Source organism: Sphaeramia orbicularis, chromosome 6 (assembly GCF_902148855.1).
Source record: "Sphaeramia orbicularis chromosome 6, fSphaOr1.1, whole genome shotgun sequence".
Taxonomy (NCBI): domain Eukaryota; kingdom Metazoa; phylum Chordata; class Actinopteri; order Kurtiformes; family Apogonidae; genus Sphaeramia; species Sphaeramia orbicularis.
In genome coordinates, this window is record NC_043962.1 from 48,548,489 (window position 1) to 48,568,313 (window position 19,825).

Below are 19,825 nucleotides of genomic sequence, written 5' to 3' on the forward strand. Positions count from 1 at the left end.
ATGAAGCCTTTCCAGATTAACTGGGTCTTGTTTGATATCAGTCTGTGAAATCTGAGGTGTTACGTGCTCCTCTGAGCAACTTGTATTGCATATCAGTGTGACACTCTTCTTTCCTCTTCGCCACCCTCCCCCCTCCTCCCCACCACCCGCTTTATCTACATTTCCACTCTCTCTCTCTTCCCAGGCCCGCTGGTTGTGCATGACCATCCACCATTGATCAGGTTTAAAACCATGGCTTTGACAAGCAGGTGTGGCTCCTCTGAAAGGTGCTTTTTGGTGTAATGTGGGAGATGGGGACAGGGGGTTGAGAGAAGTGTGTGTGTGTGTGTGCGCGCGCGCGTGCGTGCGTGTGTGTGTGTGGGTGGGTGGGAAGAAGGTAGTGGCTAGTAAACAGGAGAGGCACCGGAGAAAGGCCATGAGAAGGCAGCAGGGAGATGACAAGATGAGGGCAGAGTGCAGGAAACTGACCGGGGGGGTTACCTCCCAATTATGGAGGGGTAATTCGCACTTTGCTTAAATTATATTTCAAGCATTTGTTTTCACTTTGATTAAAACAGTAGCCTGTGTTGTACTATGCCCTAATCTCTGCAGCTGATCAAGGTAACCATTAGAGTGCCGAACTGAGACTTTGAAGGGGATGGAGAGGCTTAGTCAATTAAATCCAGTAGGCTGCAGCCTGACAACACAGCAGGAAGAGGCACGCGGCAGACTACACCAGACACTAAGTGTGTGTGACCTACACCAAGCCGAGTACAAGGATTTACATCTCCACAGAGCAGCCCAACAATTGAGACAGGTGAACAGTTTTGTTTTTCATTGTGATGTGGAAGTGATGATGGGAGTCGGGGATTTCTCTGATTTAGGGGAAAGTTTAACCATTTCATGCATAGCAGTCACTACAGTGGACAGTTATTCTACAGCTGTTCTCTTGTATATTCATAGGTTGTGTTGTTTTAGTTGCCTATCAGGCAACTTTGCTGTTCTTGATAAACTTGATCTGCAGTAACATGTTTGAGAGTAAATCAATTGCTATTTGTTATTAGACTGTAATTGACAGTTTTCTTGAACGAAAAGTTTTTTTTTTCATATTATCTCCATGAAATGAGTAATAACTACTATTAGAGTGTGCTAAAATGTGAGAACATCAGATTAGCTGCATTTTTAACATTTTATTTCATAGTTTTCACACAGTATATCACTTTCTGATATTGTGTTTTAAATATATGTTTCTTCTCTTCAAAAATTAAATGCATGGTGTCCAGCTGAGTGGACATTTTTGAAACTCCATAAAAAACAGGTTCATAAAAGATTTCAATCACATCGTTTTTCTCATGCCTAAAGAGGAATAAAAACACTCAGAAAAAAATCTTGACTAAGGTCCTCAATATTCATGCATCAAAAGGTTAAGATGATAAGAGGTGGTGATGGTTGGAGCAGCACTTGGGTTATTTAGCAGGTGTTTTTATCAAATCACATCTTTTTTGTCTGCTGCAATTCTTCTTTAGCTGTTTTTGTCACAGAAAACATCTGTGTGCTTTTTTTTTTTTTTTTAGAGAAGTCTCTCTAGAATGTTTTTAAATAAGAATTGAATATGTAGCTTTTTACATGTAACTTTCAATGCATTGTTTCCAGGCAATAAATCAAAGCTGTTGCTCAGTTCTTCAAAGCAATGGTTCATTTAGTTAAAAGTCATGAAAACTGTTGTTCCCACTGTGACCTTGCAGGCTAAACCTTCCCATTAACGCTCATGTTGACATGTGTGAAGCTATGCTTTCCTTCTTAATCCAGATTCACTCACTCAGAGTTAGTGAATGGACAGTTTGCCCACGTGTTTTCAATGGGAGGTGGGTCATTTGTGCAGATGCTTTTATTTAAGTGGTCAGCGCCTCATGTATTTAGGTTTATTTATAGTGTGCAGTCTGACATTAGTTGGCTACTGAAGCAAACAGTTAATTTTCTGTATTTTTTTTTTGTCTATCAGAATATTTCTTAAAGCATTTATTGTTTTGTGGAGACATATCCTATTGGATACAAGGTTAATGTACAGCAGATGGATACAGCGTTAAGGGATTATAGTAACTCCTTTAACAGTCTGCGGTCAGATAGTCAAGTTTGGCATCCGATTATAGTGCTCCGTCCTGGGTTTAGGGAGGGGGGAGGGATGAGTGTGCAGCTCATCACTCCCCAGTCCGGCCCCCAGTCACATGTGCTCAGTGCATCCATTGCAGCCGACCGGATACCTACCACGACCGGATCACACAGGCAGGGAGTGGGAGGTGTTGTTGATGCAGAGGGGGTACACAGCTCTGTGGAGACACACCTCAGGCATCAGCTCAATTTGCCATGCTGATTACATGGTGGTATTTATACCTCACAGCTCGGAACATCGTCAGACAATGCAAGTATCATTGCTTTTTTTGTGTCGTCTGCCTCTTTTCAAGGTGATCTCTGGGTGACGGGGCTCAGTGTGTGTGCGTGTGCGTGTGTGTGTGTGTTTTGAGGATAGATGGAAGTCACGGTGCTTCCATCAGTGCTACTAAGATGGGTGACAGTGAGCTTAATTTTGTAATCCTTCACCACTCTGATGTGAACAAACATCGTAAATGTAGAATTCATTAAGTGTAAATGCAGGATGTTTTTTTCCAGGATGCAGAACTCTGTTGTCTGTGTTGTGATTGTGAAAAATTTCATTTGGGTCTACATTGCACTACAAAAACATCCATACATGAAAAAAATATACTTTAATATAACTAAAATGGTCTTGCATTAAGCAAAATACAAATCTTTAAAAGGGATGGAGAGATGTTGGTTATCTATATTTCTTAAAACTAGAATGAAAGTGTAGCCATTGAAAATATAAACTAGAAAAATGCAACCATATGAGCCAATTCTAACTCACAAAAAGTATAATTACAGATAGGCTTAATGTTCTTAATTTGAGGTTAAACTAATTAAAACAATCCTTTTCTTCTTATTCAAACCATTGTTTAAGGTTCTTTCTGGTTAAATCTAACTCCTTATAGCTGAAATATTTTATTGATGCAAAGATAGATAAATTCTCTAAAAATGAGATGATATACTTAACATGATTATCATTCATTTTAGAGCAAGATAAGACTTATTTCCAGGGAAAAAAGATTTTATTTACCTTTTCAAGATTCATTTTTGCTGGGTGGACTGTTAATGGTATTAATAGTTGTGAAATGTCTCTTAATTTTTCATAAAGTATGTCTATTTAGGGGTTTTTTTTTATTTCAGCTTGATTTTACAAGAGCAAAAGTAGTTTATTTTTTATTTTGAGGAATTTATTTTAGTTTAGCAGGTATCATGGCAAAAGCTTTGATTTGTTAGAAAAAGGAGCAATAAAATCAAACATGACTTAAAAAACAAATCAAGTAAGTCCCATATTATGCAAAGATATTTTTAATATGAGCTAAAATATGTCTTAAACTTCTTGGAGGCACTAAAACAATGCTCATTTTTACTTTTTACTTTAGTTTTTATTTTTTTTATTTTTTCACTGCTCCACTTTGTTTTCATCATCTATAATGACCCTGGTTTGGACATGTTGCCTCTTGTCATTCCCTTTCTTCTCTCCTCTCATCTTCTGCAGTGAAAATGTCCTCAATCCTGCAGAAGCTCATCACTCCACTTTTCTGCGGTCCCCCTGAACCCCCCAGGAATAAAGTGACCGTGGTGGGGGTGGGCCAGGTGGGCATGGCCTGTGCGATCAGCATCCTGCTCAGGGTAAGAGTCCATGTCTCAGATTAGGTGCTGCTTCACAGGAACTGTTAATACCCAGGACTTTGATGGTAGACTGACACCAGATTACTGATCTCATGGTGTCTGCTCTGGGTCTTATCTCTTGTCTGTCCTTCACTGTAGAAACACAACTACTAGAAAGAAACAAATGTCCTTAAATATATCAAAAATGGCACATGTGAAGCAGTACAATAATCCAGTGGGGTAATATTACTTGGGTAGATATTATGTAAATGGGAAAATATTGAGTTACTGAAAGACCTAAGAACTTGGTCAGTGTATCTTTTAGTAATTGGATTTTCTTTTCAGAAACAAAAGAAAAACTAGTAGTTAATTGATTTTCCTTTTAGAATAGAAGAATTAAAATTTAATTTCAAAGCGTGTTTCTCTTTCAGTGTCAAAACAGATGAACCAAATTTAAAAAATGGATTGATTTTCATTTTCTCATTCTAATAACAAAAACTAAAGTTACTACCTGACAGAAATGAAAAATGAAAATGAAAATGAAAAAAAAGATAGTTTTTCCATTTCTGTCAGGTAGTAAGTTCATTTTTAGTAATTAGAAAGAGAAAAGGAAAATCAATCATTCATTCATTCATTTTCTGAACCCGCTTTATCCTTACTAGGGACACTACTTATAGGCGAAGGTGGAGTACACCCTGGACATTTCACCAGTTCATCGCAGGGCTGACATATAGAGATGAACAATCACTCTCACATTCACACCTCTGGGCAATTTAGATTAACCGATTAACCTATCAGTGCATGTATTTGGATGGTGGGAGGAAGCCGGAGTACCCGGAGAGAACCCATGCAGACACGGAGAGAACATGCGAACTCCACACAGAAAGGTCCCACCCCCATCGACTGGTGTTGGAATCGAACCCAGGACCTTCTTGCTGTGAGGCACAAGTGCAATCCACTGCAATCAATCAGGTTTTTTTTTAATTTAGTTTATCTGTTTTGACACTGAGAAAGAAAAACGCCTTGAAATTCAGTTTGAATTATTCTGTTATAAAAACGAATATCAGTTAACCACTAGCTTTCCATTTGTTTCTGAAAGGAAAATCCAATTACCAAAAGATACACGGACCCAACTTAAAACTAATAGACAAACTTGCCATCTAAAGGTAAGCATTTTTAAATGCCTGTTGTGTCTTGTTGCACTCGGTTTATTTCAGCATTAGATTTTGCTGTATTCAATTTATGTTCTATTATTTATTTATTTTTACTTTTAGTCTCTTTAGCCTTTTTTAAGCATTTTTGGGAGCTGTATAAATTAAATCTTCTTGTAAACAGTACCAACCCTGCGTCCCATTGATGTTTTCAGTTTGCAATTAAGAAAGTAAGCAACAAAATGAACAAAATAATCAGCAAAAAACTACAAAATAACCAACAAACAAAAGACAAAAGAACCAATAAAATAAAGAAAAAGAACAAAATAATTAACAAAAAGATCACAAAGGATACAAAAAATCACCAAAATCAACAAAGAACAAAAATCATCAACAAAATGAACCAAAACTGAATAAAATAATCAACTAAATTGAATTCAACCATCAATAAAATGTACAAAATAAGCAGCTGATATGAAATGTTTGGTTTACCACGTCTCACGTCATTTATTCATTTTACTCATTCATTAAATATCTTGAGGGTGGCTCATAAACCTACAAATTTCAGATCTAGACTAATACTAGCATGTATCATTGGAATCTTTTTTTTTTTTTTTTTTTAAATTGGACACAGATGTTGATTAATGTAATTGACAGTAAGTTGATTCAGTAAATAATCATTGTTGTTGTATTGTTGTACTACCTTATTAATCTGCACATTTCTTATAAAGTCTTTCAAACTTCTGATGCCACATTGACAAACCACCCATTAACATGCTCTTACATGTATTTGTTCACCTGAAAAACTGTTCTGAATGATGACTGATTCTATAGTTTGCTGATAATGCTTTTTTCTGGAGTAACCTTTAGGACCCAGGATTTGTACTTATAATGTAGTATTTGTACGCTGTGGTATTTGTACATTTTGCCCTGATTTCTGTGTGAACTCATTGTTTCTTTGCAGGAACTGGCTGATGAGTTGGCTCTGGTGGATGTGATGGAGGACAAGCTCAAAGGAGAGATGATGGACCTGCAGCATGGCAGCCTTTTCCTCAAAACACCCAAAATAATTGCAGACAAAGGCAAGTTTTTACGCATTCAAAAATACTCCAGATTTGTCCTGACAGAGCAGCTTTGATTAAAGTAGGCCAGATATGGGCAGGTTCCGGCTGACTGTCTGTGAGCAAATCTGCTCTAACACATTTGGGAATATATTTAAACTGCAGAACGAGCATGTGTGTATGAAATGAAAGGTGCCATTATCAATGGGTGAGCTCTGTTTCTTCTTCAAGCACGTTTTCAACTAAATAGCTGGAGCTTTTAGCAGCTAAAGATCCAGATAAATCCTTCAGGAATTAGTGAAGCACAGATTAGAGTTCAAGTGAAATGGAATCAACCATTACAGTAATTAAACTCCAAATGATCTTCTAGATCTGTATCTGCTGAAAGTAGAAACTGGCATTTATTCCAAAGCGTTACCATGTTCAACTGATGATCAGATAATTGAGTTTTGATGGGTTAATCAGACACTGAGGACAGGGCTGTTGCTGACTTCCTCCATCTTTCTTCCAGACTACTCGGTGACGGCGAACTCTCGCATCGTGGTGGTGACAGCTGGTGTCCGTCAACAGGAAGGAGAGAGCAGGCTGAACCTGGTCCAGAGGAATGTCAACATCTTCAAGCATATCGTCCCTCAGATTGTCAGATACAGCCCCGACTGCATCATCATTGTTGTTTCCAACCCCGGTAATGTTCAACACACAAGCAAATTATCCCATGGTAAAAATTATTAAACTCAACTTGTCTATAGAGCCAAGTTTAACTTAGAAACATGGTTGAATCATATTTCAGACTTAATCGGGCTCAGTTAGTGTTTTGATATGTAGGTATTATATTCTACAGAAATAATGGTTTAAATTTGACATTTTTTCATTCAGTGTTGCGCTTTAGAGTGTAGAGAAGCCTTGGACATATTGAAAATGTTCCACTTTAAACTGCTGTCACTATGACTGTGTTTGCAACTGTCAACCATATTTATCACAAATGTAGTCACATTTGTCCTCTTTCAGACAGTGTAAGTGTTAGAGACCAGTGGCTTTCAGAATTTTAACTATGAGCTTCAAAGTGAGAAGGCTCCCTGAACATGCCCAATTAAACCTAATAATAAATCAGGGCAGACATTTCTGTTTAAATCCAGGAACGCACACTTTTTATATTGCTGTTTTTTTTTTTCATTTATATTATCTAGTTCAGCCAAGTCGCCTCTCTCTTATGGTGAAAAGAGAGCTCAATATAAATATTGCAGAAATATTAGTGAACTTTACCTCCTTGATTTGATTTATAGTAATGATATTTCACCAAATTTATAATGGTTCCATGTAAGAGGTAGCAGTCTCTTTGTTTTCCCTATTTCTAATAATTAGTATTGGCTTTAAAGAACATATTTGTTGATGCCCAATATAAAGGCCAGTAATCATATCCAAAGTTTTAAAGCAAGACTTAAATGCAAAATCGGTAAAAGTAATGTACATTTTCCTGTGAATGACGTCAACATGACTCTTCACCAGTTGACGTGCTGACATATGTGACCTGGAAACTGAGTGGCCTACCTAAGCATCGTGTCATTGGCAGTGGCACTAACCTGGACTCGGCCCGATTCCGTTTCCTGATGGCTGATAAACTGGGAATCCACCCGAGCAGCTTCAACGGCTGGATCCTCGGTGAACACGGAGACACCAGTGGTCAGTGAAATGTGATGATATCCCAGCATGCCGAGAGGTTGTATTTGTGGTTGATTATGTGTCTGTGTGTGTGTTAGTGCCTGTGTGGAGTGGAACCAACGTGGCTGGAGTCAATCTACAGTTGTTAAACCCTGATATCGGCACTGACTCAGATGAGGAGAACTGGAAAGAGACTCACAAGATGGTGGTGAACAGGTAGGTCAGAGGTCACATCAAGCACTGAGCATTTATGTCACAAGTGTTTGCTCCTGGAGGATTCTGTTGGGTTCTGTAAATTGGCTTGAGAGTCTGGTTTCGACCAGCTCTATATGTAAAGTGTCATGAGATAACTTTTGTTATGATTTGGCGCTATATAAATAAAATTTGATTGATTGATTGATTGATTGATTGGGGGCGGCCATGGCTTAGGTGGTACCAAAGGGTTGGCGGGTCGAAACCCGTTCTGTCCATGTGCTGTTGTATCCTTGGGCAAGACACTTCACCCTCCTTGCCTCCAGTGCCACTCACACTGGTGTATGAATGCGTATGAATGTTTGGTGGTGGTCAGAGGTGCCGTAGGTGCGAATTGACAGCCACACTTCTGTCAGTCTGCCCCAGGGCAGCTGTGGCTACATATGTAGTTTACCACCACTACAGGGAGAATGTGAGAGCGAATGAATAATGGATCAATAATGTAAAACGCTTTGGGTGTCTAGAAAAGCGCTATATAAAATCCAGTCCATCATTATTATTATTATTATTATTATTATTATTATTATTATTATTATTATTATTATTATATCACAGATTACATTTGTAAACACTGAATAATATTCAACAAGAAACTAAATTTTCTGATTTATGAGACATTAAAATAATTTTAAAAAACAACAAAAACATTTCACACTTTAAATGCATATTGCTCATGTATGACAATGTCAGCCATAAAAACAATAATATCACTGTCAACATCTCTGCTTTAATACATGCACAAAATATCAAACTGTATTTTGTAGAGTTCTAATTGATTAACTGTAATCAATAAACTGTATGAAAATAAGTGTGGAATTGTTTAAGTATTTATCTCTTTTTTTAATGCCTCATGAATCAGGAATATTTATTTGTTGTAGCAAATTGTCACGAAAAAAGCAATTTGAGGAAAAAGTACATACCAACATCTGAAAGTTCTGATGAGTTTCAATGTGGAAATACAACAGGTTTTGTCCCAGTCTTTGCAAACATGTATCTGTGGATGTTCTTTTACAGAACAAACACTCCTGAAAATGTCATGCATCTATCATGAGTAGTTGAAAAGTAACAATGTATTGAACTTAGGGTCTTTTTTTTCATCCACTAATTTTTACAGCACAATAACATAATATCAAGAACAACTGAAGTTATGTGGCAAAATTTTATATGGTGTTTACTAGAGCTAATAACATCTTATGAAATTATGAAGTGACTCTGAAACGGTCAGTTAAGAGGCCTTCAAAAATTTCACATGCATTGACCCTGAGCATTCAATCAATCATATAAACCATTATTATTACCATTCATGTGATTCCATAGTTTTATGGTCAGTTACAACATGTGTGTTTATTTTTACAGTTCATCCTTGTAGAAGCCAATAACGTAATAATGACCCATAATGTAATAAATTTACTATTTTTAAAATGTAATAGGCCAATAATGTAATAACTGGCCAATAATGTAATAAAAGTCCTGAATCGATAACGCAATAACTTTTGGCCAATAACATAATGACTTATTACATTATTGGCTGGTTATTACGTTATTGGCCAGGTAAAAAAAATTATTTGCAAATGTGATAACTGAGCCAATAATGTAATAATATATTATTACATTAATATCACTGTATTTAAGTTTCATTTATTAGATATAACTTTGATAAAAAATCCCCCCCCCCCCATCTCTCTCTCCATGTATTTTTCTATATAACTTGATGGTTAAAATGATCTCTAGTCCTGTCTGCTGCTACTTAGCCTTTCAAGCTATCTCTGAACGGAGTAAAAGCACACATTTACAAGCATAGACAATGGTATGATATGAAATATGTATGACATTTATGAGATGTAACTCACTCTTGAAGATAGTAAATTTTTTTCAGTTAAAGATTTTTTGATTTCCCATAATTGACCACTAGATGGCAGTGTTGTGATATTGACTTTCTTCAGTTGTCCAAACTTCCTTTCTTCCTTTCCAGCACATGTTGAAAGGTAATCACTACCAAGTTAACTGACTATACCTAGCTAACTGTTGGCTAGTTATTAGCATGATTAACTATTACAGATTGATAATATCAGGGGGTCTAAACATTTTTAAAGAAAAGTGTGTATGTTTGTGCATGTGTGTGTGTGTGTGTGTGTGTGTGTGTGTGTGTGTGTAGGTGTGTAGGTGTGTGTGTGTGTGTGTGTGTGTGTGTGTGTGTGTGTGTGTGCACCAGTGGTGATTTCTCATAGACTGCAAGGGAAGCCCAGCTTCCCCTAAAATTATGAAAATTAAATGGTCAGATATGTACGGTTGTGTTGACATTTCATCGACTACAAACGTGTTAGAACACGTTCATCTCAAAGACAAGTTCATTCAGAATCAGCTTTATCACAAATCAACAGACTTGATGTTGTTAACTTCTCATATATTCCCATTCCACTGTTTGCTCATATGATCTATGGTCAATGCATTTGGCCGCAGATGCTCGGCGACCATGCACTTCTATGGGACTTCATGGAACAGTTTTTTTCAGTGCCTCAAAACTGGACGGTAATTGGATAAATGCCATGATGTTGTCCCGCCCCCAGATGCCTGGCATCTCTGGTGGTGAATGGAGCTGTGGGCGGAGCTCGGCTGGGCTGGACGCCGGGCTTCCACATGCTGATTGGAGAATCAGTCGAAAGGATGAATCCCGTTTGACAGACAGCTATTTTGAGATATACTCCTTCAATTGACAGAATTCAATTTAATACCATCGCACATTCTGCTTGTGAAATCGAGAGAGAAACCACTACGAAATTACTAGTTCATGTCTTGCACTGTAAATAAAACACAATCATTATACTTCCTTGTTTCAATTTAACATAATTTCAGAGTTTTCTTGTTAACTTGGTACGATAAAACCCTGACCATTTTCTTAAAAAGGAACAGAGGGCCGAATTTCTGTTTAAATAACTTGACTTTTTTTTATGTAAGCCAACAATGAGCTTCCCCTCTCTGAAAGACGAGCAGCCGCCACTGGTGTGCGCGCATCTGTATCTGTGTGTGTGTGTGTGTTTTAGCTGATGACTTCTGGTAAATTTTGTGGAACGGAATGGATAAATTGACTAGATCAAATATGGGGCAAACCCTTAAAAATGTTTAGACCCCCTGATATTATCAAACTGTAATAGTTAATAATGCTAATAACTAGCCAACAGTTAGCTAGGTATAGTCAGTTAACTTTGAATACACTCTCAATAATGTTATATCCTCTTGCAGTAAATATATAAGATTGTGAATTTCAACAAAATGAACTGTTCACCAAAGAAAATTGATCACTGATTACCTTTCAACATGTGTACTAGAAAGGAAGAAAGGAATTTTGGACAACTGAAGAAAGTCAATGTCACACCACTGCCATCTAGTGGTCAATTATGGGAAATCAAAAAATCCTTAGCGCTCTAACACCAAACGTATCATATCTGATACATGAGTTTTGAAGCCTTCTACATGATCAGTGTGATATTTTTTTTCTTGAAAAACCTGATGTATACAATTAGATACATGCAATACACAGATAATCCACCAGGGGGGATGCATTTATTCACTAGAGGCTTTTCCAGTGACACTACAAGACTGTCATTAATGAGGAACGAGGCACAGGTGGTTTTTGAAGAAGAACTTCACCAATTTTGAAAAGGTTAAGGTAAGAAAACTTTTTTTTTTCACTGAAACATCAATAGGAAGAGTTACTGGGTTGATGCAATATGACATTACTCAATATTTCATGATCTATGTTTTGGTAAAACCATGTTGAAAAAGGTGTATCAAATTTGATACAGCAGGTATGAGGTCATGTAACTCTAAATCAGTCAATTGTAATTTTAGGGACACACCAATACCGATAGGAGTATCGGCATCGGCTCAGATACTCAGTGTGTGTACTCGTACAGGACATCCGATACAAATGCACCGATACCACTTACGGGCGTGTGACATTCACAGTTCAGTGCAGCAGGTACGCGGCAGTGGAATAATGTGTGTGGAGTGTGAAGAGTGTGGAGATTTTTGAAAATAAATGACGGTGATAAAAGTAACGCTGACTGCAAGTAACGTTAAAGACACAGATATGGACGGAGCATTCTGTCCGTCCTCTGCGTACATTCCATCCGTTTACCAGGTGCTCGCAGATGCGTACACAGAATGAGAATACCAGTGGATGTACAGAGCGGTGCAGACCGTGCCACCAACAGAAGTGAAAACGAAACTTATCACTCATTTCTCTATCGGCTGAAGCTAAGCTTTTAAACCTTACTAGTGAAAATGCTGCAATATTAGTATATATATTATATATATATATATATATATATATATATATATATATATATATATATATATATATATATGTATATATATGTATATATATCATATTTGTGTTACCTCTGTCGTCTCCATGTTTGTTATTACTGACCTTCCCTTTCTTCTTCATGGTATTTGTTCAGTATGGTTAATTCAGAGCGGCGCCCCTTAGTGGATTAATTGAGAAATGCTCATTCCAACACATTAAATGTCAGTAGCAGCACTTTTTTCCAGTCAGACTAATGATAACAACAATAAAGCACATTTACAAAAGGAACTAAGTGTAATGGTCAGAGTACGGAAACTGAACCCAATTGCAAGACCCAGAGATGGACGTAAAAGTTCAGTGTTTATTAAACACAATATCAACTGACAAGTCACTGATAGTATAAATAAGGAGATCCTTGAAGACATTGAGTCCCGGATTCTTCACAGGATCCGGAGACAGGACCGGAGATTGGACCTCACAGCCCAGGCCGGTAACACGCATTGGTAACCCGACGAGGGGAAAGCAGAGGACAGTCAGTATTCGAACCAGGTCATACACGGAGAGGCAAACGGAAAGGCAACAGGACATAAGGAACAGGCAGGCCCACATACCAGTTAATCAGGCGAAAGGTTGAACACACGTAGAATTGTTGGAGGCAGAGGCACAGACAAGGGTCGGGCAAAAGGCAGGAGTCAGAAAAGGCAATCTGGGTCAAAAACAGGCAAACAGACAGACAGGATCTAAAAACCGCTGGTAAGTATCACATGGAGGAGAATACAAACTGGTGCAGGACAAGGGGAAAGACAGGGCTTAAATATACAAGAGGGAGGGAAGAAAACAAGACACAGGTGTAGCAAATCAGGGCAGGGAAAGGCAATCACACAGGTGGGGAAAATTAGGAACAGGAAGCAAAGACACCAGACATGACACACGAGGAGGACTTAACAAAATAAAACAGGAAATGACAGACAAGACAGACTAAACCAGACTAACGTCTGGGGGCTGATGTGACACTAAGAACTGGAATGGGATTATTAAGTACTCGTATCAGTACTCGGTATCAGCAAGTACTCAAATGTAAGTACTCGTACTCGTACTTGGTCTGGAAAAAAGTGGTATCGGTGCATCCCTTGTAATTTTATTGCATTTCATGTATTATACATATCATCAAGCAACATACAGTCTTTTTTATTTTTCAAGTAAACTAGATAAATCTTTAAATTGCATAATTTAGTACATTTAATGCAAAAAATTTAGATATGGGTGCTTCTATGAAACTGGGTCTATTTTGGAATCTGGCACTTTTCCAGCTTTTTAGGCCCAATAATAAAAGAGAAATCAAAACATATTTCCTCCAGGATGTACTTAATGATGACCTCAGATAAATGCAAAAAATCCCAAAATTAATGAATTTTTAATAAAATATCGGGACCCAAATTGGGACATGAAAAGCTACCTAGGTGTCATTTTTGATCTGAAAACATGGCTGTAAATGGTCTTATATAGACTATAAATAAAGACACTGTGTTAAATGCGTCGATCCTAGTGGTTTTTCTAATCCAGACATACAGGGGTTGGACAAAATAATGGAAACACCTTAAAAAATCAACAAAATATAATTTAATATGGTGTAGGTCCACCTTTTGCGGCAATTACAGCCTCAATTCTCCGAGGTATTGATTCATACAACTTGTGAATTGTTTCCAAAGGAATTTTAAGCCATTCTTCAGTTAGAATGCCCTCCAACTCTTTTAGAGACGATGGCGGTGGAAATCGACGTCTTACTTGAATCTCTAAAACTGACCATAAATGCTCAATAATGTTGAGGTCTGGGGACTGTGCCGGCCATACGAGATGCTCAACTTCATTAGAATGTTCCTCATGCCATTCTTTAACAATTCTAGCTGTATGGATTGGGGCATTATCATCTTGAGGTGAAGGTGTTTCCATTATTTTGTCCAACCCCTGTATAGGATTTTCATGAATCTCAGTCTCATTCGAGGTTTCTTGTGGAACCCATCGTGTCCATTTGCCTTACATGCGGAATTTTGATTTGATTTTTGATTTTGCAACAGCAGTCATTTTTATGAAATACTCTGCTTTGCATATTTACTTTGATTCTCAAAATGTACATGTAAGAAAATAAAAAGATATTCAAAAAATAGTAGCATGTAATTTTCATGTCCTTTTTACCGTGTGACATGGATTTTTGTATGCGCGCGTCAAATAAAAATGTATTTTATCTGGAAAATAATTTATTTTATCTCAATAAATACTTATTTTTAAGATAGACCCAAAGCGCTTCCAAACTTGCTTCATAACATTAGTCTACATCTGGTTTGAATTTTGAACCCCTCTGTCCTGTTTTTGGGGACCAGTTTCATAGAAGAACCCATATTCAACTTGCTGTATCATGATGAATGATTACTAGCTGGGTGTTGCCATGGTACTATTGCTAGTAACTCCCTTTTGCTTGCTGATTTTCACTCAAAATTGACCAATTTAGAGAAAAAATACACAATAACCTGTTTTTGTGTGTGCATGTGTGTTTTTAGATGGCAAAAAAAATACAGTGTTGAAGGAGCGTTGAAAATGATTATGCTATGATTATAATGATTATAATGATATAATTATAAGCTCGCATGTGTACAGTAAGAAATGCCGAGTGCATCTCTGTCTGAACAAGGACAGGAACTGTTTTCAGGCCTCCTGCCATGCAAAATAAAAAGTTTGTGAACCACAAAATTAGTAAAGATAACTGAAATGTTATCTCCTCCAAACTTCCACTGTGCCAGTTCCACTGGTAGATTTCTCATTGCTGCATGATAGTAGCACTGGAAAATGTTCTTATGTATGTTTGGAATTACCAATTTGTTAGATATGTTTATGTCATATTATGTTTTTGTTTGTTCAAAAATAATAATACTTAAGCATGAAGATGTAATGCATCAAATATGATACAAATTGAAACTCATACATGGAAATTAGTATTTATTTATTTTTTGGTTGTTCAGAAGAACGAATAAAGGCTCCAGTTTTAAAGAATTGGAATTTTCTGTCAATGATTTAATGGTTCAGACTTTACAGGGTTAACAGTGAAAAAAAAATTACTACCGTATTTTCAAGAGTGAGTTACATGTCATAAATGTCAAACATATTTTATATCATACCATTGTCTGTGTTTGTAAACGTGTGCTTCGACTTCATTTGGAGAAAGCTTGGAAGACTAAGGAGCAGCAGACAGGACTGGAGATCATTTTAACCATCAAGTTAAATAGACAAATGCATGGAGGGGGGGGGACACAGAGACAGAGAGTGGAGAGAGAGAGAGAGAGAAAGAGAGAGAGAGATTTTATCACACTTATATCTAATAAATGAAACCTAATACAGTGATATTAATATATTATTACGTTATTGGCTCAGTTATTACATTTTTTTTACTGGCCAATAACATAATAACCAGCCAATAACGTAGTAAGTTATTATGTTACTGGCCAAAAGTTATTACGTTATCGGTTCAGAACATTTATTACATTATTGGCCTACATTTTTTTGTAAAAAAAAAAATAAATAAATAAATAAATAATAATAATAATAATAATAATAATAATAATAATAATAATAATAATAATAATAATAATAATAATAATCAGTCGTGAGTGACAGTCTTTGGAAATAATTTGTAGACTACCTGCAATTTTCTGCTCAAAACCAATATAACAACATGACCATTTGTTTCTACTATTGAGAAAACTGTGGTTTGGGCTGGGTAGATAAGGAAAGATAAGATAATGAAGGAATTTCAGTGTTACAGCTTAGGGATAGCAAGTACAGCAAATATACAAAACATATATACAAAAATATATAAATTGGCAGTGGAAGGTTTCAGTAGAAAGTGTAATAACTAGGTACGAAAAATATGTGTAAAAAAAAAAAAAAAAGAAGAAGAAGGAAAGTATGAAATATTATAATTGTATATTGTGAGAGAAGATTACTCAAAGCAAATGTTTGTGTCTTTTGTCTGGGTTTTTTTCAAACTTGCACCATGAGAAAACCCCTGGAGTCACATGATCAGTTCTGTAGGACTAGATGTATGATCCCAATCTTGCATAGCTCCTGCCAGGAGATCTTCCTCTTCTCCACTCCCTCCCAAGTCATCCATTGCCCTTGCTTTGCCTGTGCCACCGCCTTTACACACCTTGCTGCCTCTTCTTGTCAGCGCATCTCCTGAATGACCAGTTTGCACCTCTGGGGTGCAGTAGGCTTGTTCCAGAGTGGTGTGCTGTCTTCACTGCCAGGACCACTCCTCCCTTGCTGCACTCGTCCCACGATGTCTCTGTGCCTGAGTGCGGCCATTGCCTGCTTAGTTGCTTCTGCTGAGGTCCACTTCCTCCCAGTGGCCAGGATGGGGGTAACTTGGGCTACCAAAGGATCATTTGAGTCCGACAGTGTCATCTCCAGCCTCACTTTGGCGCACTTGAACTCCTCTGTTAGACTGGAAACGGGCAACTCCAAGACTCCTTTTCCGTAGAGCCCAATGCTACTAAGGCACCTGGGAAGTCCAAGCCACTTCCTTACATATGAGCTGACCAGTCTCTCCATCTTCTCCACCTTTGAGACTGGAACTTCATATAGGGTTAGTGGCCACATGAGGCGTGGAAGGAGCCCAAACTGCATGCACCAGAGCTTCAGCCTGCCAGGTAGCACGGTTCTGTTGATGTTCTGAAGGCTGTTGGTTCAATCCTTCCTGAGCTGATCAATTTGCTCTGAGTCCTTGAGGGTGGCATCATACCATTGCCCAAGGCTCTTCACAGGCTTCTCAGAGACCAGATGTATGACAAATGGTCACTACTTTGTCACAGTGGGGCAAGAATTATTTTCAAAATCATATCTAGTCAAGTCAAAGCAGTTGAGTGTCCAGTCTGCCATATGCACAAACAAACATATAGACTGCATATATATGTGTTTCTATCAGTCACGGTTTACAGCAGGGCTGAATCTGATGTAACACTAACTGTCCTGTGATGTAGATGTTTATAAAGGAGAATCATAAGATGCCGATATTTTTGAATAAAAAGAATATCTGAACCTCATATGTAGCTCTTTTTATCCATGCTTTATCATCATTACTATTAAGCTAAATCTGAAACTCATGTAAATGTTTCTGTGCCTTAGTGCCTACGAGGTGATCAAACTGAAGGGTTACACCAACTGGGCCATCGGTCTGAGCGTGGCCGACCTCACAGAGACCCTCATGAGGAACCTGAACAGGATTCATCCCGTCTCCACCATGGTGCAGGTAATGGCTGTTCTCACATACTTCTCCTCCCCTCTCTGAGGCTCTGAATAGTTAAAACGACATCAAAAATGGCTTTCTTTATTTAAAAGAAAAAACCTCACATCCAGTTATGAAATTAAGTTAAAAAAAATAATAAGATGAAATAAAAGGCATAACTGAGACTAAACAAATCAAAATGAGTACAACATATTTCCCTTTCACTGGTTTTATTTATTTATCGGTTTATGTAACAGGGACATACAATACATTGTACATGAATTCACATCGCTGTAAATGCACCAGATTTAGCCCACATATAGTATAAGATGAGTGTTACAATTCAAAAATTTACAATTAATTACACATCAGGCAGTAAGCAAAAAAAGGTTAAAATACACATTGCACTAAGACATATTAAAAAATACAATAGAGACAGAACTAAAAATGTCTACTGTTGGCAGCTCCAATTATTTATGTGCCAAATTTTTTAGATGCATTTTTAATTCATTATAAGATTTCAGTTCTCTGATTACGACTGGAATAGAGTTCCACTTGTGCAACTGTAACTGCTAATGAGGCCTGACCAAAAGTGGAACTACGTGCTTCCTTCTGGCTGCACCTCTCATAATACGGTACGAAGCTGTTCTTATTACCTCCGCCAAGGAGGTTATGTTTTTGCCAGGGTTTGTTTGTTTGTTTGTTTGTCTGTCTGTTTGTCTGTCCGTTAGTGTGCAACATAACTCAAAAAGTTATGGACAGATTTTGATGAAATTTTCAGGGGTTGTTGGAAATGGGATAAGGAAGAAATGATTAAATTTTGGTGGTGATCGAGGGTGGAGGGGCCCACAGGGGGGCCCATTTCCAACATCCCCTGAAAATTTCATCAAAATCTGTCCATAACTTTTTGAGTTATGTTGCACACTAACGGACAGACAAACAGACAGACAAACAAACAAACAAACAAACAAACCCTGGCAAAAACATAACCTCCTTGGCGTGGGGGGGGGCCCACGGGGGGGGCCACTGATCAGCCTTGGCGGAGGTCTGCGCTCTCCGAGTGCTTCTAGTATTTGGGTGCTTCTATGAAACTGGATACATTTTGGTACTTGGCACTTTGCCAGCTTTTTAGACCCAATAATAAAAGAGAAATTTAGACATATTCCCCCCCAGGATGTACCTAATGATGACCTCAGATAAATGCAAAAAAATTATACTCTTGCTATGAGATATCCCAAAATTACAGAATTTTTAATAAAATATTGAGGCCAAAAATAGGACCAAAATTAGGACATGAAAAGCTACCTAGGTGTCAGTGCATTTTATCTGGACCACATGAAATGGTCTTATATACTGCTATAAATAAAGACGCTGTGTTAAATTTGATGATCCTAGGGTTTTTTTTTTAAATCCAGACATGCAGGTTTTTCATGAATCCCATTCCAGGTTTTGTATGTAACCCATTGTGTCCACTTGTGTTACCTGCCCAGTTAAACGGGTATAAATTGCAAATAATTTTGTAACAGCAGTCATTTTTGTGAAACACTCTGCCTTGCATAATTAGTTCAATTCCCAAAATGTACCGGAGATAAGAGATAAGAGATATTCAAAAAAATAGATGCATATAACTTTCATGTCTTTTTGACCGTGTTACATACAGATTTTTGTATTAAATATAATGTAAAATAATATAAAAATGTGTTTTATCTGAAAAATATTTTCTCTTTTATCTCAGTAAGTATTTATTTCTAAAACAGACCCAAAGTGCTTCCAAACTTTCTTCATAACATTATTCTACACCTGGTTTGAGTTTTTAGCTTCCATATCCTGTTTTAAGGGACCAGTTTCATAGAAGCACCCATTTACAAACTGTCTGAGCGGAGGACAAGTCAACAAGATGAGACGAGTTATTGATAATATGAAACAGTAAACATGAATTCTGTGCCCTGCGTCTGTTTACCTGTAGGGCATGTATGGGATTGGCGACGAGGTCTACCTGAGCCTGCCCTGCGTCCTCAACAGTGGCGGTGTCTCCAGTGTGGTCAACATGAGTCTGGCAGATGAGGAGGTGGCTCAGCTCCAGGCCAGCGCCAACACACTGTGGGACATCCAAAAGGACCTGCAAGACCTGTGAGCAGACAGCAGGGGGCGACGTGGACCCGGCTTCTTCTTCATCACCTCCACTGTTCTCTGTGAATATCAGTTCTTGCCTCACTGCCCTCTGTAGTCACAGCTGTACCAGGGCTTAAACCCACCAGATTTAGCTGTAGGAGCTTGTACTTGAACGCTTGCTGAAGAAGAAAGCTAACTGAGACCAAAGCCACAGCTCTCATCTGTGTTTGACTTATGATGCTTTGATGTGAAATAAAGTTGGTGGTGCTTGAACAGGAAA

General features: G+C 37.8%; 1 protein-coding gene across 3 annotated transcripts; it reads left to right on the forward strand.

Moving 5' to 3' along the window:
* Window positions 1-655: 655 nt before the first annotated feature.
* Window positions 656-19,825, forward strand: LOC115421253 (L-lactate dehydrogenase C chain). Of its 3 annotated transcripts, none has more exons than XM_030137049.1 (8): window positions 656-804; window positions 3,614-3,747; window positions 5,842-5,959; window positions 6,450-6,623; window positions 7,445-7,618; window positions 7,696-7,813; window positions 17,334-17,457; window positions 19,400-19,825. In XM_030137049.1, the coding sequence occupies exons 2-8, from the start codon at window positions 3,619-3,621 to the stop codon at window positions 19,565-19,567; spliced, it is 1,005 nt and encodes a 334-aa protein (XP_029992909.1). In that variant the 5' UTR covers window positions 656-804; window positions 3,614-3,618; the 3' UTR covers window positions 19,568-19,825. The 3 variants fall into 3 exon arrangements, with proteins under 3 accessions (XP_029992909.1, XP_029992908.1, XP_029992907.1); XM_030137048.1 differs by having other exon boundaries at window positions 656-796; XM_030137047.1 differs by lacking the exon at window positions 656-804 and adding an exon at window positions 2,220-2,398.